Source organism: Scophthalmus maximus, chromosome 12, assembly GCF_022379125.1.
Source record: "Scophthalmus maximus strain ysfricsl-2021 chromosome 12, ASM2237912v1, whole genome shotgun sequence".
In the NCBI taxonomy this organism is placed as follows: Eukaryota; Metazoa; Chordata; class Actinopteri; order Pleuronectiformes; family Scophthalmidae; genus Scophthalmus; species Scophthalmus maximus.
In genome coordinates, this window is record NC_061526.1 from 20822903 (window position 1) to 20850849 (window position 27947).

At 48.9% G+C, this 27947-nt stretch overlaps 1 protein-coding gene across 8 annotated transcripts; it reads right to left on the reverse strand.

Annotated features, from left to right (window-relative positions):
* Window positions 1-706: 706 nt before the first annotated feature.
* Window positions 707-27916, reverse strand: kmt2e (lysine (K)-specific methyltransferase 2E). 8 transcript variants are annotated; one of them, XM_035610068.2, is made up of 25 exons: window positions 27583-27916; window positions 18511-18695; window positions 14375-14486; window positions 13782-14011; window positions 13453-13592; window positions 12822-13003; window positions 12687-12725; window positions 12378-12578; window positions 12144-12274; window positions 11825-11942; window positions 11604-11713; window positions 11251-11503; window positions 10352-10450; window positions 7859-7930; window positions 7054-7239; window positions 6445-6774; window positions 5974-6273; window positions 5683-5833; window positions 5359-5585; window positions 5192-5248; window positions 4497-5078; window positions 4008-4324; window positions 3837-3916; window positions 3666-3745; window positions 707-3015 (listed from the first exon to the last, which is right to left on the reverse strand). In XM_035610068.2, the coding sequence occupies exons 2-25, from the start codon at window positions 18579-18581 to the stop codon at window positions 1987-1989; spliced, it is 5097 nt and encodes a 1698-aa protein (XP_035465961.2). In that variant the 5' UTR covers window positions 18582-18695; window positions 27583-27916; the 3' UTR covers window positions 707-1986. The 8 variants fall into 8 exon arrangements, with proteins under 8 accessions (XP_035465961.2, XP_035465953.2, XP_035465979.2 ...); XM_035610060.2 differs by having other exon boundaries at window positions 14375-14489; XM_035610086.2 differs by lacking the exon at window positions 7859-7930.
* Window positions 27917-27947: the final 31 nt, after the last annotated feature.

Below are 27947 nucleotides of genomic sequence, written 5' to 3' on the forward strand. Positions count from 1 at the left end.
TTAGACTTCCGCTCAGCTCTCAAAGTACATTTGTATTTTGAGTCGCTGTGTGGCTATTTCGCTCCTGTCATCTCAAAAGTTAAAATGTCACAAAGTTAATGTGATTTACACATATGGACTAATAATTCTATTATTGTTTAATCTAATATCAAAAAATACTGGAAAAAAAACCCTGTCAAAATGAAGTCCAAAGTGATTTCTTCAAACATTTTTTTGTCTGACCAAATTGAAACATACTTAATTCACAATGATGCTGAACAATTTGAGACTCCAACCTTGATTGTGTTATGTTCATACTGGAAAAAAAGAAAAAGGTGAACATGTCAGCAATGTTATTAAAAATCATCCTCCAGCCATTTTTCTGTTGGTGCTTAGATCACATTTATCCATGGACACATTATAACCATAAATAGTATTTCTTCCCGAGCCTGTCATCTCTCCCTGAGCGACAACAGAAGCTGTGTGCTGGTATTCTTCTGCGTTTTCAGATTATTGTTTTATGGATTTATGGCTTGGCATGTGTATCTGTCCAACAGATTATCTGAGAGTAGTCTGTCTACATTTGCTGTGACCAAACAGATTAAACCCTGAACAAGCTTTTTTTCCCCGCCAACCTTGAAATTTCTGTCTTCTCTCCTGAAGGCAGAAAACAGAGTAGATGTTAGAGACGGCGGCACAAATGTTCCCAGAGACACGTCACCACAAGTGGTATAAAACTGTCATTACAGTGATTTATTATAATGAACCATGAAAATAGCCAACCAGTGCAGTGTCTGTGAGTCTCTCCCCTCCACACAAACATACACTCACACACAAATAATAAAAAAAAAGAAGACAAAAAGTCGAAGAGTCCAGAGAGGGGGAAGGAAAAAAAAATAAAAATATTAACATAAAAAAAATGCTACAGTCACAGAAACATTCAGCTTTGCCAAGAAAGAGCGTTTCGTATTTACAATGATAATTCAAACTGGGGATGGGAGGCGAATTGTACAAGCATAGAAAAGAAAAAGAAGCAAATATTTACAACCTGTTCCTGGTGAAAGCTGGAGTAACCACCTATACATTAAATTACACTTTCTACAAATAACCATCGATATTCAAAAAATAAACCGCTAACATCCTACCTGTGGGCGAGGCCACTCTGCCTACATCAGAAGACTAAGAGCACTCGTTACACAAAACCTCTCACACTCACACACACGCACACACACACACACGCACACACACACACGTTCCTCCTCGAAGCAGTCGCACGCCTTCACAAACACACTCACACACATTCGAAAACACACACACACAGACACACGAGTGCAGCCTCCCGGGGGGCGGTGAGGCCGGCTCCCAGAAAAAGGTCTTTACTGAATCTGCAGCGGTGAGCAGATTATTTGTTGTTAGACAGAGGAATAAAAAAAATAATTGTTTTTTTTTCTCTATACAAAAAGCTTTTCTCTTTTGCCATAATGAGCCACTAGATTAAAACAAATAAAACGGTGTAAGAGAGCGGACGAGACGAGACGAGAGATAGAGAGGAGGAAGTAAAAGGAATAACTGACAAAGGAGGAAGAGGGAGAGGAGGAGGAGGAGGGGGGGTGTTATAGGCTGGAATGTCGATAGATAAACAAAGTGCGGGGCCTTACAACAGGAGTCCGAACAAGACACAGAACAGAACTGTCATCTCCGTTACAGGAGAGGGTTTATAAAACAAACGGAGGCCAGAGGGCTGTGAGCACCGGGCGGGGAGAGGGGATCGTCCATCTTCATCTTTTTATACAGTTTTTCTTGAAGATTAGTTCACTGTCCTCTTTTCTAAAAATTTCTGTCCATTTTTTCTTTTCTTTTATTTTAAAAAGTACCCTTTTATCCCACAATCAGCTGTTTTTCCACTGGCCATGTGTTCAGGTACATAGAAAACATTATCTACAGCTTATGGTACACACCCCTCTCATGTCGAGTTCTTAGGGGCTTGCAGGGGGGGCCGAGGGGCAGTCAGTGCCACCCCGTGCTCAGGTACCCCGAGCTGTGGAAGGGGGTTGAGGACGCAGGAGCTCCACGAGTCCCAGAAGGCATCTGGGAGGCGGCGGCCAGGGCCTGGCCTTGTTGAGTCTGTTGGGGAGGGGGAGGGGGAGGTGGAGGCAGTCCGGTCTGCTGGAGGGACGGGGGGTACGTCGACTGGGGCACCGAAGGATTGGCAGCGGCGACCGGATGCATCAGCACCGGCTGAAACCCCCCTAAGTTCTGAAAGTGGTGGGGCTGCATCGGGGGGTTGGTGGAGGGGGCCGGGGGAGGTGGGGGAGGCGGCGGAGGAGGGGTGAGCGACAGCAAGGTGCTGCCGGCGGGAGGCTGCTGCTGCTGCGGCTGTTGGGACGTCTGGCCCTGCGGCGGAGGAGGTGGAGGAGGAGCAGCGGCCAGCAGGAGCTGGTGCTGCTGGTTGACGTGCAGCAGAGTGGGGCCAGGCATTGGGTGCGGAGGTGGAGGAGGCGGCGGCGGCGGTGGTGCGGCTGAGCTCTGATAGTGCACGCTGTGGGGAAGAGTCTGCAGCAAGGACTGAGAGCCGGGAGGGTAAGCGGGGGCGACGGAAGGTTTAAACCCAGGGAAGGGTCCGGCGGGCGAGGGGCTCTGGCTGGGGAAATACGCCGTGGAGACTTGCGGCGCTGGCGGAGGAGGGGGAGGTGGTGGTGGGGCGCTCTGCGAGTTGTACTGTGGGAAAGGAGCAGCAGCGGTCTGAGCCTGGGGCTGGTTCGGAGGCTGAGCGGAGAACAGCGCCCTCTGGCTGCGGTAGGGCGAGCCCTGGGGCTGAGGCTTGGGTGGGTGGAGGAGAGAGGCTCCAGGGTAGTGGACCGGAGAGGAGGGCAGAGGGGTTTGAAGCAGCTTTGTAGGGGTCAGAGGCGCCAGCTTGGGTCCCACAGGCTTGCTCGGCGGCTGGCTTGTCGGATTTGGCGTCCGAGGTTGACCGTCACCGTCTTCCTCCTTCGCCGAGCGCCCGGGAGTCTGGACAAGAGCACCGGGAGAGCAGGGCTGAGAGGAAAAAAGGCACAGTCAGACCACCATCATGTCAATCAATCAATCAATCATTATTAGTAAAGCAAACTTTATGCATTAATACGATTACACATATAAACTGTCGGACATGAGAAAGTCTCATTTCCCAAGCTGTGAATTCGTTCCGACTTCGGTTTGTATAAGTGCTTTGAGGGGGAAAACACATGGACACTGTAAACAAAATGTGTTGAGGTGGCGTTCCTTTTTTTACCGAGTCTGGAACGAATTAGTCCGACAACACGTGAATACATCAAAATACACATGAGAAATAGCACATAACGCAACAGGCAATTAGAGTTGAAGCAATTTGCTGATCGACAGATAACTGACTAATTATCAAAAGATTCACTGATTTCATCCTTTTTCTTTGTCTCCTAAAATTGTAAACCAGATGTTTTTGGATTTTAGACAAAACAATTTACAGATGTTAAATTGCATTCAGTTTTTTTTTTCTTGACATGTAAGTTCCAAAATGATAAATGATTTACAAAATTTAAAAAGAATATTTATTAGTTGCAGCTCTACAGGCCGCGAATGGTTATTATATACGATTATTAATATATAAAAAGCACCACAAAACAGTGCCCATAAAGCGAATCCCAAGTCAGAGTTTAATGATGACTCACTGCGTGGGTCGGGGTCTTCTGAAGACCTGGCGATGGACAGTCTCTCAGTGCAGGCGTGTCGCCGCCCTCAGTCTCACCGTCTGGAAGAAAAGTACAGAGTTAAATTCAAAAACCTAAAAATGATTAACACCTTTCGTGCAGATCACTCAAGAGTCAGGATTTTATTCTCACCTGTGTCTTTATCTTTGCTGAGCAGCAGAACTCGGTGGTAGCTCCGCTCACGGGCCTGCTCCACAGAGGTCGACGACGTCCTGGAGGGAAACATCAGGACCATTACAAATATATACAAAACATTTAAAAGAAAGGTTCGATAACAAAACTATATATTTGGAGAACACATACCACTGCCCTTCTCCTCCTTCCCTCTCTCCTCTCTCTGCAGCGGCCTCGGCCTCTTGATTTGTTTGAGGCTCCTTTACGGTGGAGGTGGAGGAGGTGGAGGTGGAGGTGGAGATGGTGGTGGTGGGGTTGCAGAGAGCTGTGGGAGCAGGAGGTACAGGAGGAGGAGGAGGAGGAGGAGGCGGCTCGCTGGTCTCCAGAGCAACGGGAAAGGCGTCCACGGTCAGAGGCGGCACGGTGGAGACGGGCGAGCTGCACTCGGTCTTGGAGCCGCTGCGTCGAGCTTCTCGCTGACGCTTCCTGTACTCGAGCAGGGAAACCTGGGACGACGCAGAACCTCAGTGTCATTCATGAACAACCGATGAATCTCACATCAAACCAGTAGAGGGCAGCGTTCGGACAATCACTGACTATTACACATGATGCCACATGATACAAATACAAGCCCACATAGTTTAGTTATTTACTGTTAAAGAGTTTCTGCAAATTTACCTTTTTCTTTTGTGGAGGGTTCTGCGCAGACCCACCCCCCTCCACGGAGCCGTCGCCGTTCAGCGAGCGCGAGAATCCGAGTGAACTGCCCTCCTCGGGGCAGGGGTAAAAGATCGGCCCCTGGCCTTCAGTAAAGGGGGCTTGAGGGATGACCAACGGCAACGGCAACGGCAATGGCAACGGCAACGGCACCGGCACCGTCCCCGCAACGGACACCGTTGCAGTCCCAGCTGCAGCCTCGGGCCTGAAGGGAGCCACCAGAGGCTCCAGGGTGTGTGAGGGCGTGAGGTCCCGTAAGTTCGAGTTAACCGGGGAGAAGTTCAGGCCGGCTGTCCCAGTCGGGCCTCTCTCCGGGCTTTTTATCCAGCCGGGAAAAGAGGAAGCGCAAGGTTCTGCGGACGAGGAAGCTTCACTCGTGCCTTCAACGACTCCGCCGTCGGCCCGGTCCTCGCCGCTGTCCACTGACTCCGCTGCTGGGGGCTGCGGACTCTCTGGAACTGCCACCTTGACTTCTGTTGGGGGTCCGTCTGAGCTGGGAGCCCTGATGCACGGAGAGGAGACCAACGAAGGCGGGCGATCGGCCTGGGAAAAAAAAGAGAGAGGGATAAACATCTGTAATAATGAATGCATACGAGGAAGGGGCAAATTTATCCTACTTTTGAATTTAAAATGTATTTCCTGTTGTGTAAATTCACCTCTTGCACACTGGGTTTCCGGCTGACCTCTGGTGAGCTGTCCCCTGAAGATTCACTCTGTGAAAACAAAAACACACTCAGTCATTCCTGTTCTTTCCAACAAGCAAACAGTTTAGTTTAGTTTTTAGCCAAGAGTTTAGTTTTTATAACCACACAGACAACCTTACCTCCTGAGGGGCACTAAGTGTCTGTGTTGGGGTGGTGGGCAAGGGCTCTGTACTGGGCTCCTCCGTTCTGGGACGCGGCGGGGTGGCCAGTAAGACGGGTGTGGCGGGCGCCTCCGGCTGGTCGGACCGGGTGGGTGTGGCACAGGGCGAGCCGTAAGGCGTCGAGCTCTCGGACATGCAGGTGTCCAACGGACTCAGCCGCCGCTTTTTCAAGGGTGTGGGCAACTCTGAAAGTGGCAAAAGTCGTGTGTCTTTACATTTGCAAATTTGGTAAATGAAGGCAGGTTTAATGTGGCACCGGAGTGAGTTGTCACAAAGACCTACCTGGTAGCGAGCAGGTGCCATTGTAGGGCAGAGGACTATCGGAGTCTCCGTTGATGGAGGGGCTGAGTGGACCCTCGTAGGGCATGAGCAGGCTCGGCCGTCTGGCCGGGCTGGTGGAGCCCTCCTCCTCTAGAGCCTGTTTCAACCATCGCTGTGAGGTAGGACAAGAGGTAACTTCAGTGAATTAACTTGGGATGATTTTCCATGAACTGGCTGCATGTACATTTTTCCACGAGTAAAAAACAGAAAAGAAAAGCCAAACGGGAATATTTCTTTATCAGGACTATGTACCTTCTTGCAGGAGCCCGTGGTCGGTGGCGTCTCCGGCAGCTCTCTGGACCGCCGTCTCCCGGTGGGGACCCCCGGAGTGGTGGGGCTGCGGTTGGCCAGGAATGGGGACGAGAAGCGGACGTAGTGTTTGGGAGTGCTGTAGACCTGCGGCGAGCAGGCCATGCCCGGCAAGGCGTTCAGCTGCGTGGCGAGTACTTCGGGGTCACTGCTTATTCTCAGCGGCCTCTCTGGGGCCGGCTCGGGGGTTCGCACTGCGCTGCGGTCCTGCTGCTTCTCTCCCACCCATTCGCTGACAAAGTGCTGTGGACAAGAGTTTGAGGAGATTCAGGTAATTATCTTGATGATCTGCAGGGTTTTCCACAACTACTGTATTCAACTAAATAAATCATCTACTAATAGTTTCTTTGTTTACAAGTAGCTAAATCCTAAAACCAAAGTTGTACGCCCATAAAGTAAGAGATGTAGTTGTACCTTTTTTGTTTTGAAGTTCTTGCTCCCCATGCGGTGTCTGTCAGGCGCAGGCGAGCTGCTGTGCGGAGGGCTGCAGTCCGGTGCTTGGGAATCCATGGCCTCTGGCTCCAGGGCGGTGGGGGTTTCTCCTCCATCCATGGTTTCATTGGTCGGGGGCTCCAGAGACTCGGTCGGAGAGCCCGGTTGCAGGTCGGAGCAGGTGCTGATGGTGCGCGCTCGCCGGCGCTGCTGGCCGATGTGCGTGCGGTTTCTGGAGAAGCTCTTCCTGTTTCTAGAGCCTTTCACCTTCGCCGGCTTGAGTCCTGGCTCCTCTTTCAACTCCAGAAGTGGCTGTGATGTAGACAGTCGATGATTTATATTTGATGAAACAATGCAATGCTAAACATGCTCCCACAAACACGTCCCTCTGTGCCTACTAGTCACAAACTATGTCTTTGATAAATTAAAAACTGCTGGTTCAACATTTGTGGGAAACTTCATTATTCGACCAAAGTCGGTAGAACACAAGCTACTTTGAGAACAGGGTTTGGCATCTGCTGGATCCCTCAAGTATTTATGTCACCCAAACGAAACAACAAGGTTTCTGTGTCTCTGTCTGTCTGTTCTCACCTGCATGACAGCCGGGGAATCCGCCATCTCTGGCGTGGTCGGAGGCTCGTCCTTGATGTCACTGCGGCCCCCGACCTCTGACTTGCCGGTGCCGATTCTCTCCAGGGCCTGCTCCCTGCGTTTCTCCCTCTTCTCCATGCGCGCAAAGGCTTGCAGGATGGCCTCCATCTTCCTCTCTTCTCGTGTCTGGAGAGGGGGTTAGTTGGGGGGGAGGGCGGGGGAAGAAGACGGAGCATAACGATAAGTCCAGGAGGTACTACTCACCCACAAGAGCCCCAGAGGTGGAAACACAACGGGTTAATGTGTGCTGCACAGAAATAGCCTTTCTAACCGAGTGCCAAGTACAGAGACAAAGTGAGAAAGAGACCCCTTCCTCCTTCACAATGAGAGAAACAAAAAGGAGGAGAGGTCGACCTGAAGCAACCAGGAAATGTTGTGCGGTTGCGTCATGAAGTAACTGGGACAACCAGAGATTGTGATGTAGTCTAGTGTGGTCCTGTATGCATATTTGTGCCACAAAAAAAAAGTCCCAGCTCTGTATATGGAAAACCATGGCTGCCTCCACCAAAATCAAAAAGAGCTCCACCTTCGGTCAGAGCACCCCCTTGAAAACAAATTCATATACCACGAAAAAACAAGAGACAGACAACACCCAAATTTCTGCACAGGCCAGGCTGAAGATTGGCGTCGGTGAAGACGGGACAATTGTTATGCGTTGTGAGTCAGTCGCCTCTCAGAGATTTGGGGGTGGGACAGGCTGGTAAAAAGGGTGGAGTGGGGTTGTCTATGTACGGGTCAAGTTTACCTCCTTGTGTTTCAGTCCCTTCCAGCTGGAAGCCGCCCCGACAGGGAGATGGGACTGCTCCGCTGGGCTGGCCTGAATGTTCAATAAAGAGACAGCCCAGTTTAGAAGAGACATGTCCCCCCTAAACAAGGCTTCACAAACACTGGACAGATGTGGACTCTGACCTTCTGGTGGTACGTCAGCTGTTAAGGCAGGGTGGAATTTTGTAATATCCAACTATACAGGACACTGGCAAATTATAGACGTGTTTCAGGGGATGCACTGGTGACATCACAGTACCTTTCTCCTGTCGACCTCGGGGTTAGGGAGGGGTTTTCTTAAACGACTGTTGTTTTTAAATCTGTCCCAAACCACTTCAACGGGTTTCCGTCCTTATGATAACCTCAGTTTGGGGCGGCTGTGGCTCAGGAGGTGGAGTCGGTTCGTCCACCAACCTGAAGGTCGGCGGCTCGATCCCAGCTTCCCTCCAGTCTGCACGCCGCTGTGTCCTTGTGGCAAGAAACTTAACCCTAAGTTGCCTCTGACGGCTCTCCTGACAGTGTGTGCATGTGTATGAATGTGACAGAGAATGCGTGGTCAACAGCAGCGCTGTATGAATGTGTGTGAATGGGTGAATGTGACTTGTGCTGTAAAGCGCTTTGAATGGTCGATAAGTCTAGAAAAGCACTATATAGATACTGTCCATCTACCATATACCATATTCATGTAAACTGCACAAGTTTGTTAAAGCTCTAAGCTGCACTATTTTTGGGCTCTCTGAGACGAACATCTAGTCCTAGATCGCATTGGGAAACATTCACACACATGCACAAACAAGCGATGGCAGTTTGTGGTACACAATTTTTTTTTAGAAACTACAGTTCTATTTTTTTATGCAGCGCTATGATATAACACACAATCAGACAAGTTAATATTGTAGAGTTGGACAACAAATGTGGCCGAGATTTTTTTTAATTTTTTTTTTTAGAGCAATCTTGCATGTTACATGCAAGAACAATTGTTGAACAGTCTAATATTAAGTTTCCAGTTCACACCTGTCATATATACAAACATCTGTATGCGGCTCAGGTGGATCAGGAGGTGGAGAGGGTCGTGCACCAACTTGAAGGTCAGAAGATCGATCCCAGCTTTCCCCCGGGGGTCCTTGTGGAAGACCCTTAGCTCTTAATTGCCTCTGATGACTGTGCCAACAATTTATGAATGCGACAGGAAAAGTGCTGTAAATAGCAACGCTGTAGGTGTGTGTGTGTGTGTGTGTGTCGATAAGACTAGAAAAGTGCTATATATATTTATAAAAAAAACTTAAACTTCATTGTCCTCGAGGGGGAAAGATGTCTCACAGTGAGTCAAAACACAGAACACAGAATCAAGGCACTGCCCCAAAATCTACCTCCACGGCCAAACATTCAGTTAGAGGAGCAAACAGCCTTTTTGACCAATCCGCACAAGGTAGGCAGGATATCATGCCATCACACAGACACACACACACTTAAGTTATCTCCCTCGCACATCGTCACAGCGCGGATTTACAACACCCACATGCATCTACTACGCTCGTGTTTCGTCAGTGAGTGAGAATGCATGCTTCTTGTGCTGTAGCAGCGGACCCCTCTCCTCGGCTGCATTCCATAGAAGGCAGACTATTGGATCTCCCAAAGTCAATGTGGCCCTGGCAACAAGGCTCTATCCTCTGCAGCCCCTCCCCTCTCTCATTCCCCCTCTCTTTTCAACCATCCATCCCTCTGTGGCCATTAGCAGAACTGTACGTTGGCCAAAGATGAGTCAGCATTTTCGCACTTTGGGGTCCGCCGTGTGGAATGGAGCTGACTGCAGGGTATTTTCCAGAGTGTGTGTGTGTGTAGGTGTGTATCATTATAGTGTACCATGCTCGCTTGTGGGTGTTTGATCCATCACTCAGGGGCATACAGCTCTTTGGCGGGGGAAAACCCCCCAGTAATAGGCCATTTCAATTTACTGGCTGCAATGGAGGTGAGAGGAGATTATACTCAAATCATAATGAGATGTTTCAGGATGTAGGACGACAATATTCTGGTTTTATTCCCACGGACGGGAGACGGTGTTGTAAACCAGCGTGTGGCACTGGAGGCAGGTTCATTTTGAAACATTTGAAACTTTTCACAGAGTTATGACACGTGAACACAAAGCCCTGGTACAGTGAGGGGACAGAGGAGCAAAGACAGAAAGAAATGAGGGAGGAAAAGTAAAATAAGGACTGAGTATAAAAGAGCAACAGCGGCATTGACAATGGCAAGAGTTCTAGCATAGATGAGTGATAAAGAGGAGGGCAGGTTTAAGGAAGAGAGGTAGAAGACAGCTGCTCCCATCCAAGCCACAGACCCCTCAGCAGACAAATGGTCCACGCCCAGAGCAATCGGGGACATTTTTTATTTTTTGCTCTTTCTGCTGGGTGGCTGTATGGCAAAAAACAAAAAAAACAAAACAAAGCTGTAGCCCCTAGCTTGTCAAACTTACCATCTTCCTCCTCCTCTCTGCATTCTGCTCCTCTGACTCCATCTCTACTTCATTGCTAATGGAGGTTTTGTCTTCTAGATCCTCATATAACTCAGGATCCTGTAAGAGGAGGGGGAGAGCGTGGTATGGCGCTTTTAACATGGCTGATCATTCAGTCTGGCTACAGACTATAAGGGGAGACAGTTGAGAGTGGAGGAGAGGGTAGGTGAGGGAGGGAGAGAGGGAGGGAGGGGCGGGGGGAGTCATCTGAAAAGATACTGGGGAGTAGTAAATACCCTTGGCGTGTTGAATGCCAGGGGTATTTAAGATCATTTGCTCGGACATCTCATCTAATTTCCCCTTTCTAAATTTCTTCATGTCTAAACCGGTCAAATATCATTCAACCTAAGCTACGTGACACTGGTTTCTACAAACGCCAAACCTTCTCTGGATTCAAACAGCTGAATGAACCTTGCTTATAAATCATCTGGCCTGGCTTGGAAAGTTGAAAAAAGGTTGTTCTGGCCCCTGTGACATGATACTAAATAAATTCTGTAGCAGTTAACAGATCCACAAGCTGCTCTCAGATTGTTTTCACCTACACAGAAGAGGAAAAAAAGACATCTCGGCCAGAAAAGTGGCAAAAAAATGTTTTTTTTAACTACGTCCTCTGAATGATTTAATGGGAGCGAACTCATAAAAGGGGCGATGGGAGAAAAAACAGGGAACTAAAGATGATGTATAGTGACTAACAATAGAAAACACATGCACAAATTTCACAAAGATCCAACAAAAAAAAAAGTATGCATGGACCACAAGGGTAAATATATTTTTAACCGTGTAACATGTAAGCAGTAAAGTGTTGAAGGAGTTTGAGATCGGGTGCATTCAGCGTGAGGATCGTGGCGGTGGGATCTTACCTGGTTGTTCGAGATGGAGAGGCGGAGAGGGGAAAGCTTCCTCTGTTTGCCGTCGCCTAAGCTCTTGGGCTTCCCCTCGCAATCCAAACCCATGTTCTGGTTCTGGCCGAGGTCGTCCCGGGCAGTCTCCTTGTCCTTGCGACTGCCTCGGCGCCGGCCGCCGGCGCCCAGGTTCTCCGTGGGCTCCAGGTTGTGCTTGAGTACCGGGCACTCCTGGTTCCCCCTCACACAGGCACAGTCCACCTTGTATTTACTACAAAAGCAAAATATGAAGTTAAAAAAGGCAAGAAGTCTGCACGCGTTGCTGCTGTGATGATACATGCTACACGCAAACCCCCCTTTTTATAACTCACCAGCTGCCATAGTCAAAATCAAAGCCAATGGTGATCTCTGTACCCTTGGTGATAGGCCTCAATGAGTAGATGTATAAGTGCAGCATGCCGTCTTCGATGACGTGCCGCACCTGAGGGAGGTTCGGCAAGAGATTAGTGAAAACTACAGAATGATAAACACGGGTTACACAGAATAAATATGCATTAGGGTCCATGTTTTAATTTGCAGAATGTCCCCTCACTTCAGAATTGGGGGTACAGGAGCGACGGATGAAGCGCGCTTCGTTGCCGAAGCTGCGAGCGTCCACACACATCTCCAGTCCGTCAAACTTTGAATAAAATAGCACAAATGGGTATGGCCTAAAGGGGAAACAACAAAGGTCAATGGTTAGAATTCACATAAAACACTTTTTTCCAAGAGCCCCTAATATGGGTTGTGTTTGTTTGACCTGCATTTTATTTATGCACCAACAAACCAATATACGCAATATTCAATTTTAAATTCTTAAGAAACATATCCAAGGAAAAATCCCATTTTTGACAAGTGAGTGGCATCCTGACCTCTTGAAGAAGTACCCATTGGCCTCGAATTGCTGCCGAAGCATGAACTTTCCCCTGTACTCAATGATGAGGGAGTCGGGGGCCAAGTCTCGCACCGCCTTGAGGATCTTCTTGTTTTTCTGAACTTGACTCTGGAGGGAAAGAGAAAAGCCAGACATGAGCATGGACTCTGGATAGGACACATATCAAATAAAACTAAAATCAAAAGGGAAAGCTTTAAAGATATGTGTGTACCTCCACAGGTGGTTTGAAAGAGGCTGGGTGCGTGTTGTACGCCAGGCTCTTGCCGTCGCCTTGCTCTTTAACACGCAGCAGGACCTGGACGTCCTCGCTGTACTGATTGCTGCTGGCCTCCTCGTACGCTTCCATCCACGTCTTGATCTTGTTCTCCCACAGAGACGGGTGCTCTGTCGGCTCCTGCTCCGGAGCGGCACCCTGAAAGTAAAAGGGACAGTTGTCAGTTGTTGTGGTTGATGTTGTTCTGACAGAAGAGTCCAACAGGATTATGGAGGCGGTGGTTGTGTTATGCTTGTGAGAGCTTACCTTTACTCTGGAGGACTTCCTGGACCCCTCCCGGAAGGCCTGTCAGAAAATAAAGGAAATTGGAATCTTAAATGTCAATTGAAGAAAATACATTTGCCTTTACTGTTTCCATTGTCGAACGAGTCAAAGGCTGACCTTCTTAGCTCGGGCGGCGGACGCCGGCGGCTCCTTGTCCCCGCTCTTTTTACGTTTTTTATCAAGCTGTTTGGTGCCGAGGCGCCCGGTTGTCAGGGTGATGGTGGTCGGCGTGTGTTGGAAGGTGGAGTACAGCTCCAGCGGAACCTCATCTCCACTCTCTGTAGCACTGGTGTCCCCGTCTGAATAAGCAAACAAATGGACATTTAGTGATAAGAAGAGATATAAAAAGCTACAGCTGCACAAAAAGGAGACAAATTGCAATAATAGGAAGATAAGATTGCTACAAAGCAGATTATACAAGAAACAGTTTACGACTTGTCCAGCAGGTGTCAGTGTGTCCCAGGGTCCGGCTGTACAAAACATGGCTAGAGCCTGTGCCCTGACACAGCCTATACAACCTGCTCTGTTAACTAACAAACCATTCATTTACTGCAGCAAAGGAAACCTGGAGAAGCCGAACAGAGAGACAACTTCTAAAACCTCATATCTTGCGATGGTGGAAAGCAGCTACCAAAAACTCTGCAAGCCCCATCTGTAGTTCATCCAACTTAGTTGGATGTCAATAAAACTTTAAAAAAGAAGATAAACTAAACCATGAGGTTTAATTTACCGATGTGGTCTTGCTTACCTGACAAACATTCTCGTTTCCTGGTCTGCAGCAGGATGGCCCTCTCCCTGTCCAGGTGTCGTGGTTGGCAGCGTTCACACAGATAGGTCTCAGGAATGTTCTGCCGGTCGATACCCATGCAGTCTATATGCTGCCAGGCGCTGAGAAGGAATCACAGAAATAAAACGTTAAAATTAGTTGTTTGAAGTTGCTTCGACGTTGAAATAAAAGGCAGGTCTCGGGAGGAACTGAAGTCTGACTCATCGGCTCATTAAAAATCAAACAAAGGATCCCATAAACAATGAACAACACAAGGCGTGTGGCTGCGTGTGTTAACCGTTCTCTTTTACCTGCACTTGTCACAGCAGATCATGTAGCCGTCGTCGTGGGTGAAGCCACAGATGCAGCGGGTGATGTCAGCGCCGTAGCTGCCATCCTCGGAGGTGCTGAGCGTGGTGCCCCTGGATGCCTCGTCCTGGCCCCCCGGAACAAACAACCCTCCCTCGACTTGTCGGATCAACATGGAGGGAGGAGGGGAGGCTGGCGGGGTAGGTGGGGGCCGCGCCCCATAGTTGTGGTCCTGATGGGAGGATGGAAGGAAGGGTCATGCGGTGTAGTAGTAATTTACAGTTTACTATAATGACAATTACAAAAAGCAAAATCCCAAAAATGCGTACTATGTTGCGATGTTCAACATCAAGAGGCAACAAATTCTATGGAAGTTGGAACAATACAATGTGAGCTTAAACAATTACTTAAATGATTAATCAATGGGGGAAGCTTGTGTCAATCTCATATTGGCTTAAAAGCGATCGAGTCATGGCACACTCAATGATTAACAGAAAGGGTGTGTGTGTGTGTGTGTGTGTGTGTGTGTGTGTGTGTGTGTGTGTGTGTGTGTGTGTGTGTGTGTGTGTGTGTGTGTGTGTGTGTGTGTACTCACAGCATAAGGAAGGCCAATGTAACTGTGGGAATGGTGTGAACTGCTGCTGTAGATCTGGTGCGGGTAGCTGGACTTTTCCACCACCACAGGGCTGGCCTCCACCGATTCTGGTCTGCTGGGCGGCAACACAAACACAGAACACCACTTTACTGTACGCTGAAAAACTTCAATAACATGGTGACACAGAGCAACTCGTTGCATTGTTCCCATCAAACAGTGTGAGGAAGTGTGTGTATGTGTGTGTGTGTGTGTGCGCGTGTGCGTGCGTGTGTGCGCACGCGTCACGAAGGGTTGACCAGAGAAGAGGTCTGGCTGCTTGCTCTGGCAAAGGCAAGTCACATTGTCAGGTGTCAGGGGCAGTCGAACTGCAACTGCAAAACCAGTACAAACCTGAGCCTGACAACTCAAACATATATTAATAAAACATTTCATAATAATTATGTCAAAATAAATCATGTTTTTACTCCTGAGCCCCCTTCTACAAGGCAGATAATCATCACAAACGTGTAAGTCCTCATTCACACAAAACAAACAGAGCAAATTATTTTTAAAGCTCATTCACACAAAACCAGTAAATCCACTTTCCACGCAGTCACGGCGCTGCTGGGGCGGGAAGCCTGTTTGGCCGTTGGAGACTAACCCACGTTTATTATGACACGATCTGTGTATTCTTCAGTTGCTGAGGGGGAGGCCCTAAACGGCAGAGGGGGGAAGTGGAACTGGCCAAACAGATGTCATGAGACAAGATAATCAGGTATGAGCGGGTAGACACAAAAAGGAAGAGGTGAAAGGACTGAACGCAACGAGAGAGAGAGAGCTTGAGGTAAAATGCTGTAGCTATTAACCTCGCAGTCAGATGTCCATGTGTTGATGGTTCAATCATGTAAAAAACATCTCTTGATCCAGCCCTTTTTTTTTTTTTTTTTTTTTTTTTTTTTTTTAAGAGTCCTGTGAGGAAAACTGCTCCAAGGTCCAAGACAGACAATACACCTTTATGTTTTAGTTCATGTGACAGCTAAAGGAACTGGTTTCCTTCTCCGCTCTTTTTTCTAATCTCTAAACAAAGGTGCACCTTTGACCAAGTGACTCCATGACGGCTCCTGCCAAGTTTTACGCGAACAAGGCGGAAAAGAAAAACCAAGGAGAAAAGCTCACTAAGCAAACCGGGCGGCCTCTCAGGTAAACCAAGTGCGATCACGTAAAAAAGACTAAAATGAAAGAAAACAAACTGTGTGGCCTCGGAACAGGCCATGCAGCATTTCTAGCAATGTCACTATGTGCGACTCTTTAACTGACATATTTTGAAACCCTTACTCAGAAACAAAGTACAGTGAAAAGACCAGGAGATATAGACAATGAGTAAGTATGTAATGAGATAAGTAAATTAAAGACACAATTCTCTGCCCTTCACCTAAACTCACCTCTTTTTTAAGTAAGTCCCAGGATAAAGTGGTGATCTTGTTGCATGCCGTCAGTGCACTATGCAACACTTCCTGTGTGTCTGTGTGTGTGTGTGTGTGTGTGTGTGTGTGTGTGTGTGTGTGTGTGTGTGTGTGTGTGTGTGTGTGTGTGTGTGTGTGTGTGTGTATGTGAGAGAGTGTGTGTCGCCGCTCAAGTGTTCACTGTCAAAGTGAAAACGTAAGTGCATGCATGAGGTCTGGAGGCGGACCCAGGGGAAGGTGTGTGCGTGTCTGTTTTAGTACGTGTGTGTGTGTGTGTGTGTGTGTACACAACAGATCATATGCCGCAGAGAGAAATTTGTGTAAATGTTTAAGCATGCAGAAAGAACTCCCACAAAAAAAAAAATTAAAAAGTGGGGGGAAAATTTACAAATCATCCTGGACTTTCACCAAAGAATCATTAACTTGAGTCTACACATTAACCAGACTAAAGTCTACACTTTATAATACAGAGATTTAATACGGGTGAGATAGGGAGAGAAAGGCGGCGGCAGCGGGAGTCGAACACATGCGGCAAATAAGTGAGCCAGCTTGTTCAGTGGGAAGCACGTGACCGTGTTTGAACGCATGTGCGCATAACTGGAGGGGTTTGCATCATTCACATCTCCACTCCTGCGACATGCAAAGGGAGGGGCTAGAGAGTCGGAGTACACATAAGTGGGAGGGGCCGTAGCCATGCAGTCGGTCGTGAACGCGTACCAACACTAACACGTATGGTCTGCGTCACACACAAAAGAAGATGAGATAGAGAGAAAATGTAATAATTGTATCGTGATGTTTAAATCAAGGCGGTATCTGGCCATGTGCCATTTATAGCTCGCGAAGCGCACTTATTTATCCGAGGAACAGATGTCATTTTAAAATGCAAACACCTGCTGAGAGAGTTGGTGAAGAGGCAGAGTGGACGAGTGTGGAAAATGGAGAGAACAACAGCAGGAGAGGAAAAAGAGCAGCGCTGAACAGCCAGAGGCAACGCCTTCACTCCTAAAGAGCTCTCGCTCGCTGCTATGGCAACACTACATACTCTGTCAGCGGGTGCGCGCACGGCTAGGCTCCGTGTGTCACTGTGGACACACACACACACACACACACACACACACACACACACACACACACACACACACACACACACACACACACACACACACACACACACACACACACACACACACACACACACACACACACACACACACACACACACACACACACACACACACACACCACATTAGCCAACAGCTGGTCACGCTGCTGCAGACTTCAGGGGGATGTGGAAAGGACGTGACGCTGTCTCTCTGGTGAGTAGCCAGCCCCGCTGTTCCAGACTTGGCTGGCACACTCACAATACTCTATACACAATACTAATGTTGTGTGTGTGTGTGTGTGTGTGTGTGTGTGTGTGTGTGTGTGTGTGTGTGTGTGCATGTGTGTGTGTGCGTGCGTGCGTGCGTGCGCGTGTACGTGTCCAGCTACGCTCCGTCCCTCTGGTCTGGATGGGAGCTGCCCTGCTGTAGGTGGAAGCCCCCTTTTCAAGCTTGTTATCTGCTTTTGAATAAATCTGCAGCAGGCGATCGGACGCAGAGCGCGGACGGACAAAGAGGGAGTGAGAGAGTCAAGCTGGGGGCTTACTCCTACCCCCTGTGGCAGCACCGCTCAAAGGGGAAGAGGAGGAGGAGGGGGGGGGGGGGGGGGCATAAGAGGCCATATCTACATGAGGGCCACCTGTCACTCAGGCCAGTGGCCATGGCAACAAGCCCTGCGCAGTGCAGAGGGGAGGGAGGGGAGCGAGGTGCAGATACCATGGAAACACAAGCCGTCAGGGCAACAGCTCCGATGGAGGCAAGAGAGAGGAGGGGACTCTCACTCGTTTAAAGAGACAGGCGCCCCTCCACGAGTCGATGACGTGTGTTATCCTTCAGTCACAAGAGAACCTCTCGCTTCATTTATTTGACCAGAAAAAAGCCACGGCAATGTCCTTGAAGAGACTATAGGAAACAGAGGAGGGGCAACAGAGAGGCTTGTTGCCATGGTGCCATGCACCATTTCTGCATCACCAAAATGAAATGCGGTGTACACATGTGCAACCATCAAGATGGAGCATTAGGGAAAGGATCAAGGAAAATTGTATGTGCGCTTCGGTACGCTCGGGCTCACGGCCAGTTTTATATGGGCAGATGTAGTTAATAGCTGAAACGCTCAAAATTATCTTTGTGACGAGCAATAGCTTGAGTCAGTGCAAAGTATAATCAATGGCAAAGACAGAATTGTCCATTAGAGCAGATATTGGAGGAGGCCGCGCAAATGGACTGCAAATTCCTTTCCCATTACCGGTAACTCTATGTAAGAAGTAGAGAATTGAATCAAACTACACAGAAAAGAAAAGAGATGAGAGAGCTGCTGCAGTCATTACAGAGGGCTTGCTGGGGCATATCCAAAAGGAGGATCATATTAGATCAAATAAGTGTCAAGTGCATGTGAACAACACCAAAGAGTGAGAGAGGAGGACAGAGGCAGGGAGAGAGGTGAGAGATTTTGGAGCTTAGAGAGAGAATAAAAAAGAAGAGTGAAACTGAAAATCAAGTCTTGGCGAGGACAAAGATCAAATGCACGAGACTGAACATGGGGAGAAAGTGATGAAGAGAGGAGGCGTTGATGCTTTGGATCTGTGTTACTCACTCTGAGCCCGCCGCCATGTCCAGGTATGAGGTGTCTGCTGTGTCCACCCCCACTGGAATGACTATGCTCATGACGTTCTCTGCTGATCAGTTCTTGTCCTACTGAGTCCAGAGAATGGGAGTCCAAAACACTGAGGCATGCCAGCCACAGCAGTCATTGCAGACATCTAAGTGCATCCACAAGGCCTGAACATGGAGGAGATGAGGAAGGGGGGGACAAAGAAAATCAGTTAGTTTTCTGTAGAAACATTATTACAAATTTGAGTCATTGCTTTCATTCCGAGGCTGCATCTAGCAAACCTGAAAATGGGGGTATTTCCTTTCCAGTACACGGTAGATGCGTGATTCACACTTTCATACCAAGAACAGTGTTTGATGGGGAAAGAGTTCGACATGGAATTTCCCTCTGACAAAGCGGAGGTAATAACGGATGAAATGCGAGAGGATACGGTTTGGTATGGTGAAGCCTTGAGCTGCTGCTGCTGCTGCTGCTGTGAAATGCGCTAAAGCGACCTCTACACACACACTATCTGCCAGGGACGCAGGGGGGGCTGCACTGTGAGGAAGCTCCCACCACTAAGGGGAGCAAGAGAACACGGAGCGGCCAGCCGCCATGAGAGGAGGCAGGAAAAATGCACACAGAACAAAACACAGAGGCCATTTTTTACCCCCTTTCGTCTGACTGCTCTGCTCTGCTCTGAACACACAAACACATTCATCCTGGTTAAAGACACACACCCCCCCAAAAAAACGTCAACACCACAATTGCACACCAACGGGAAAGCTTATGTTTTTGTCATTGCTACCGTTAGCATTTCTAGCACAGCACAAGGAAAAGACTGCTGTCCCATCGAGTCTTCATCAATGATTGATTACATTCAGCATCAGGCATCGAATGCAGTGTCCTGTTTTGGTCCATGAGTAGGAGATTGGGCTGGATGATTAAATTATACACTGGATATAATATTGATGGGAAAATTAAGCCACGTATTTGCGTCTGAATGCAGACGAGAGCATATGTCAGTGTGGCTGCCCCCTGGTACAGGCAGCTCTGTTGATAAGCGGGATTAGTGGGAGGGACAGATGCCGAGACAAAATAGGCTGGAGGTCACACCTCCGCCTGCCCGTGCACGCCTGGGCCAAACAAAAGCCCCGATCTCGGGCCCTGGGTGTAGATGGGGACAGGAGCTACAAACCAGGAATATGTTGTGTATCAAGCAGGGACATACTTCACACACCGAAACCTGCCTCTGCACGCCCAACGTGTACCGTCTCTTTCCAGGAAAACTGTATTTCCTTACCAGCTGTGAACCCTGACTGCACCATTTCTGTCAAGGAAACTTTTCAAAAAAACATTTTCAAACAGCGAGAGAACCATTAGACTAATTTTTTCAATTACCAATTCACCCCCAAACGCTCTATTCGAGCCAGCAGGACTGGTGAGAGGCTCACAGACATGGCAGCTGTCATCTCCAGGCCTAATTAATAGAAGGAAGAGGACCCCAGTGAGTGTGTGTGCGCGTCAGCCAGAGCTACGGATGGGGATCACTTTCCAAACTCTCATCTGGTTCTGTGTGCGCCGCTTGGTTCAAACAGCGCGGCTATATCACAGACGGGGCAATTTCGCGATGGAAGCGGATTCAACGAGAACATCGTCTGCTGAAAACACTGAAATGACACCACCGGCCCCATTTGTATTTCATGAGAGGCCCAGTATGATTGAATATTGCTAAATGGCTTCCTTTCGTTTGTTCCCTTGTCCACAACGTATGTCTCAACTCCGAACCTCGACCCTGTGAGGGAATCCTGACGTCACTGCTGAGGAATGTATACACAAGCTCACGTTCACACACATATATAATATACCCCCCCCCACACAACACAGACTGATGACCCCAGGTCCTGTCCCCTCAAACATTCCTCTCTAGGGAGCCCCCCGGCGTAGTGCGCTAACATACTGGCACTGCTCTGCACAGCCAGCTAGAGCGAAGTCTGACAAAAGACGAGTGGAAGGGAGAAAGAAAAACAAGTACAGTAGAGCAGCAGCAGCAGCATTCCTGACTAAATCTGAGCTGCGCTGTGTGACTGCCCCTGCCTGCTCCTCCTACTTCCTCTAGAAGCGCTGTCCATCACCCTGGAGAAATGCAGCCAAAGAAAGAGGGGAGAAAAAAAAAGTTACAACCCCCCCCCCCCCCCCCCCCCCCCCCCCCCCCCCCCCCCCCCCCCGCTTCCTGTGCCCAGCCACCCCGCCCAGCCGGATTTCTCTCCCTCCTCTGTGCACTTCCTAAATAAACCTGAGACAGCAATGCGGAGCGGAGGGGAAGGGGAGTGTCGCAGACACAGTTCCTAATTACACGGAGGCTGGGAGGACCATTTAAAGCCACCTTTGGCCAAATCCTCCGCTGTTATGGAAACACACGAGAGGGGTGAGGGGTGGGGGAAAGTGGGGAACAAGCAGAGGGGAGTGCGAGCAGAGGAGAGGGGACAGAGGACACGCAGCGAACGTGGATAATAGTGAAAATTAAATGAGCCACAGGATGGAAGTGGTTAGCGTTCGCAGTGCGCTTCTCTGAAACTCTTCACCTTCCCTGTGTGCTCTCTGAAGAGATTTCCGTGCGCCGTTGGGAGCTCAAGAAAACATCCACAGCCCCTCCATTTCAGAGGGCAGCAGGGTGGGGGAGGTGTACATGGGGGTCTGTCTGACGGTGACGCTACACAGCCGAGACCTGGGCGGACTCTGGGTGGCAGAGTGGAGCACATAGCGTAACCCAGTCTCTCTCTGCTTTCTCCTCCTGCCCGCCCTCACTGAGGGGACACAGTCACGTCATTGTGAGGGGAAGAACTGTCCTTTTAAGACAGAGCCGCACTGAAGTCGGTGAGGGAAAACCCATACTATCACACTGAAAACCACGCCGCTACAGACAAACAGCTTCCCCTCTCTCCTCAGCTTATCACCGCCGATCTATTGCAGAAAAGGGTTTTTCATTCTTGTTTTTTTCGCAGTCAAGTACCGCCAAGTTAGATTATGTTTCTCGATAAGTAGGAGGGGCGAGGGGGGAAAAAAACCAGAGGATTCCGATTGAATCCTTACAGCTCCCCTGCCAAGCTGATGTGACTTCACACCATCCTCGCTGCTGGCTGCAATGACTCAGCTTATAAACAAACGGATAAACGAACTCATACAAGTGGAGTGATATATACAGGAAGCATGACCCAGATGGAATGTAGGCCTGGCCCCCTTTTTATTCCACGGTGCCCACAGTGGGGACACATGGCATCTGCCCTGTCCTTCATAAATCAGTGTGCCCATGGCTGCCAGCGCTCCCTGTGCACTCAAGCACTGAAGGTGGCGTCATACATCAATGCAGCAGGGCACAGGGATCTTAGCGTCCACACGAGCAGTGTTTGTGGCCACATTAGGAAATGTGTTGTTTGCGTGCGCAAAACCAATACCTCAGACTATAAAGGCCAGCTTACTTAGAAGTGCTCATATCCCCTAACAAGCAGCTAGTAAACAATAAAAGGCAGCGGTGCAGCCGGCTGATGGAGAGCCAGGGTAAGAGAAACCAAAGGATCTCATCATGTTACATGTAACGCTCCATGTGGGCATGGCACTGTCGTTTAAGAGCGTGTCACAACACGCTTGGCATCTTCCACACGAGGTTGTTTTGCTGCTTTAAGGCCTTTTACATAGTTGTGGTGTTTAAAGATTGTACATTGTGGTATGATCCTGACCAAAAAAAAAGAAAAGAAAAAAAAAGAATCGAAACAATGTCTTCTATGCTCGGTTCAAACAGGCAGGAAATGAGTGAGTTTAGAGTCAGTATGAACGGGGTCTTGGCAGCAAACCCGGGGCAGCCCTCCTGCAGTCTGAGTAATGTCTCTTCACAGAGAACCCCTGGGGTACGATCTCTGCATCTCACACTCGCTCCTGCTTCCACAGCATCACAGCCAGCCTATGTATGGTCAAGGGTGAGTTCCTTTAAACATTTGCACACCAAAGAAAAACAAATTATCTTCACACTGCATCTTTATCTGTGTGTGTTCTTGTTAAGGTTGATATGATTTTTGCCCCCACTGGATTTACCGTAGAGTGACAAGCGGGGACATATGCAGCTGGCAGCTAATTAAAGCATTTGGGGAATGCTATGTGCGGCTAAATACAATGTCCCTGTCTGAGCACAGAAAAGTGGGGAGAGGCTGCTCAGCATCTATGGGGCAAAACAGTGAGAGCCACTCAGGCCCCATTATGGCAGTGTTTGATGATCAATTTCACGCCTGGACCGCAGTGCCATTACATCACCATCATCAATGGCACATCCCCTCTTAATTTTTTTTGTCCATCCTCCCTTGCGCTGCTACCCGTGCATGCGACTGTAGCATGAGACACGGCAACAGGAATAATGTTAGGAGGGCTGCAGCCTCAGCAGCGCCGGCCCTAAGGCCACCTGTAAGGGAGGCAGCTTGCTAGTTTAAAGAGGGATCTGTTACGGCCCAGCTAGCAGCACAAAAACAGGTCACCTGAGCCGCGGCTTCTCGTCCCAGCTGGAACGCCATGTGACCGCGCCTGGCCCCATAGCCTGGGGGCTTTGTCTCCGGGTCTCTTAGGGTCTGGGTAGCACACAAGTGAGATCACTGGAGACCAGACCACAGCGACACCGCTTTGCCCCCCACCTCCTCCACCAGGGTGAGGTGTGTATCTACCGAGACTCGCACTTCACTGACACAGAGATGCTACTGTTTTGGGGATGAGAGTTTATTGCCTGGAGACTGGGGAAGAGCATAAAAACAAGGTGAGCTCTTCCAAGTACAAGAGGAGTGACAAAGATAAAGCTGATCAGTCTGCGGCCTTCATCTGCCCTATTAATATGTTAATACACCAATAAACATCCTGTGCCTTTGCTTGGCTTCTTTACTATCTAACTCTCTCTGCTGAGAACACTGAGGAATAAAAGAAATGTTTTTTGTGTTCAGCTTGAGGCTTTGTGATCATATGTGTCCGAGAGTCTGTCTAGGGGTTAAGAGGAAAGGCTCGTCATCCGAGACTCATGTCTCCCAGCTGACTTTGCTCGGTGCGTTGTCCCTGTGGCAGAGGGGGGAGTGGCAGCTCGCCTCCTGTCACCCTCTCTCTTAACACAGCAAGCAAAAGGCACACTTTGCTGCACAACTGGCAACCAGGCACACATACAGCCAGTCAGGTATTTAACACCGTCAACTCTGATATCATGTAGACGGAGGAAGAAAAAAAAAAAGAAGAGTATCAGGATTCAAGACTAAAGCCTCTGCTCCTTTACAAGGAAGAACATGATGGCTGGGGATTTTGTGTATTAGAGACTGATTAAGTGCAGCCGGGGCCTCTTACTCGTCTAATAGCACAGAGAAGCCTCCTCGACGGAGAAGACCCTTTGTCACTATCATGTAAACCGTGTCTACGGGCAGCTGAAACTCATTACAAAAGAACCTGACCGTCGGTGGGCAGGCGCTATACAAACCAGTCTGGTACTTAGTGATGTATATAATATGAAAATTGACACAAGAGACTGGTCGACCCTCCTATGTCTGCCTATGTCCGATGGTATGTGTGGACTGTCATGCTTTAATCCTCCTACTGCCACATGCTTTCGTCAAACAAGCAGATTGATACATTTATTTTTTTCAAATGCTATCTGCTAGTGACTCCGTGACCTTTCTAAGAAAGTTGTTTTGCTTTTTACTCAGCTGACATCAAACTTATAACGATGAAAAGAGAGGGGGAAAAATGCTTCTTGGAAATAAGCCATGAAGAGAAATTTGAGCTCGAGAAAGTGTCAACGTGTGTCCCTTGGGGTTGATGTAGAGGAAGGAACAGTTGTGCCACACCATCACAGGGCTTTGGGAAAGCTCACATGCTTTTAACTGCATCCCTCCATATTTTATTTTTTGTAAATCATACATGACACTTCTACTACTACTGATGACAAACTGGTAAAAAAAAAAAGCAAACAAGGGGGCACATTCATGGCATACAGCATTCATTCACATATGCCATTATATAAGATAGGGTCCACATGACATCCCGGCATCGTTTTTTTATTGTGTCGTGCAACTCAAAATAAAAAATTGGTTGCATTGTATGGTGTCTCGTCTAATAATGCCGATTTACCATGAACATAAAGCACAAAAGACGGGTTATCTCATATGTGAAGACAATATTCAGCCGGTCCTTTCATTTGAATGTGTTCAAATATACCACAACATTTGTCAAACTATAATCTTTATTTGATATTTAAATTCAATCGTATAATTATTATCCCTGAAAACTAACCTACTCTCTCACGCATGCATTCATACACACACAGACACACACCCCTCCCCTCCCCCCCCCCGTGTTTCAATAAAACACAAAGCATTTTCTATTTCACTAAAGGGGATTAGGAGAAAACACAAACCATGGGAGAGGGGGGGGGGGACAAACTACATTATAGTGTTAACTTAATAAAGATGACTCCAGCCAGGTGGTGTGTGGCTCAAAGGGAGCGAGTCCACGGTGGATTGTATTTGTTGACAGGTGTGTTAGTGTATCTTGGTGAAACCTGGCCGCCAGTACAGGGACAGGGACTTATTGTCTTCATCTGTCTCAACGTTTCAACACGACACACAATCAAAGGCACACGAGCCGTGACGCATGTTACAGATGTTACTCGTGTTGGGGGAGAGGGCGCGTGTCGAAGGGGGCGCAGTGTGTCCGTGCCCTGGTCTGGGTTGTGCAAACGCATCGCCACGCCAAAGGTGGCCTGAAATAATACCACAATAAAAAACACCGTGTGCTGTGTAGTTGCTTCGCAGCGAGTGTGTCGGCGCTGCAGCCCGTCCTGCCGATAGGGGTGTGGAGGGCACAGCGCTGCTATGATGTTACCAGCGACTCCCTGGTGCCGGCGCCATTTTCAGAGCGCCTTTCTCGGGACGGCGACACAGTCCGTGTAACCAGGGGGGAGCCTCGCCATGGGAAGAAAAATCCCCAAGATTGCATTCAATCGCCTCTTTCATACACTCTACCTTAAGTATCACTCTGTCGCTGCAGTCTGTGTTGTTACCATTAAGGGTTGTTTGGGAGGTTTTGAGAGGGGAGGGGAGGGGGGGGGCTGAATCCGTCGAAGTCAGATTAGCTTGTGAGCTAATCGGGCTAGCAAAAATGGCGTCTCTGAAATGTAGCAGCGCTGACATGTTAATGGCGGTCGCGGCAGTGGAGCAACCGAAGCACGACGCGCGCTAGGTGTGATTTAAGCCGAGTGCTCGACGGGAAGGGAAGGCAGCAACACTCAACAGGAGTCTGTCGATGTAAGGACGAGAATAAAAGACAAAAATGACCGTGGAGAAAGACGAAGAAACCTCCCCCCCTGCGCGCACAAAGCTAGCTAACGGCATAATGCGTAGAGGGGGCTGACGTTAGCATGGCTAAGCTAGCAGCGACAGGAAAGTGGATTAATACTTCGCTCGTCACAGACAGGAAAGGAGCGACGACGTCGGGCGTTGAGAGATAAACTCCTCGGGGGGGGGGGGGGCAAATCAAAGGCGATTGCACATTCATACGGTAACTTGCTCTAAGGTCAACTCGAAGCGACTGTTTCTGCGACAATCAGGGTTCAGCGTGGCAGCGGCTGGCAGCCCGAGATGGACTTAGGAATTGTGTGACCGAGGCGAGATGCCCAAATGGAACATCCCCTCCCCCCACGCTCGCAGCATTCGAACCCACTACACCCCGATTCTAAATCAAGTGATCGCGAAATGTACTTTTTAAGTCCGATTACGACGAAACAGCACCCCCCCCCCCCCCCCCCCCCCCCTCAATTTCCTCGTTTGACATTTGATCCATCCCGGATTCATCTCGCCATAGTTGCGATTCTTTCGAAAGCTCTGCAGCCCGTGAGACTTACTGCGCAATGTAACTCGGCATTTTTAAACTTATTGTAACAGCTGGCCTGGCTTTGGGTAGACTTTGGATACAGGGTAAACACCTTCATATATCATATCTGTGTACGTGCATGCGAAATGTTCGGTGTTCCGGCTGTGGCCAGTGGCATTGTTATAGATTTAGCTGAACGGAAATAATGTCCCATGCCGTGGGGCGAGCAGGATCGGAGCCACCACGACACAGTCAAGTTTGTAACCAATGCGTTGTTCATACTCAGCAACACCATTCAACTAACATACGATCACAACACGATCTGACGCATATACCAAACAGCTGTAGTTGCGGGGGGGGGGACCTTAGCCAACGCACAGTTTATTAAACCAGTGGACAATAAAAGCGAACTGCGTTACATTAGGAGGGCAGCATTATTTACACTAAAACGGACGGAAGCCGTGCGCAACATTGCCCGCAGTGTCACCGTGTCAAACTACACACCAAAGTGAGCCCCCAAGTCTCTGCCTCCATTTATATTCAGTCGTCGTACGAGTCATTGTTTAGTATGTCGGATTTTCCCGGAGGACAAGTTCGCTGCCCGGTGATGGTGACTGTTGTTGACTGGCGAAAACGTTACACGTTATGGGAACAATCTTAATCGCGGCGTTCTTCGTTTCGCGCTGCCGTTACTGTGTCACCGGCGCGTTAATGTTGCTTCAACCCCGCTGGCTAAAGTGGCCACTGTGATTTATAAAAAACCAACCAAAAAAAATCACATTCAGCTACAACTCTGACGTCTCGTGTATTGGCCACACTGTAACGAAAAGTCAAGAGCCCCGTTCGCTCTGTGTCAAGCTAATTCGAGCTAGTAGCATGCGCTAGCTAGCAAGTGGTCTCCTGGCGCTACGCTTCCCCAACTTGACACTCACACGAGAAACGTACGTCATCTGGTTAGCGGCTTTTACATTTTTGATCAAGGTGAACGAAAGGAGGGACGTGGCGCCTACAGACCCCCCGAATAAACGATGGAAGATCGGCTAGCAGAGCAAGCTAAACCCCAGCTGATACCATAACTACGTTAGCCAGCATCAGCATGATGTGCCTAGCCAGCTAACCAAAGCCAACAATAGCCTTCCAGGTCGGATTTGTGCTCAGCCCACAACTAACCACTCAATGCGGGTTACTCACCGTTTTATGTCCACTTTGGAGGATCTCAGGAGCGAATAAGGGGACCTGGGCGAGACCCCCGTCGCTTTGCACACAGCTTCCACAACCAAAACAATACTTCTGTCCACACACTGCGGATCCCCAGCAAAGCTTTGAAATGTTTGCCTTTAAACGTGTCCTCTAACGAGTCCTTCCCCGTGGAAAATCCCGTGCCTCTTGTTGTGCGCGGGGACGCGAATTTGGACTAAAAATCGACCTGAAACCGTTAAAACTGAGCCTTAGTCAACGGCGACTTTTAGAAATTAGATCCCCTCAGACCAGTCTCTTTTCCCTTTGCAAAAATGGCGGCCCTGCCAGGACTGCCGAGACTCCGCCTCCCCTACGAG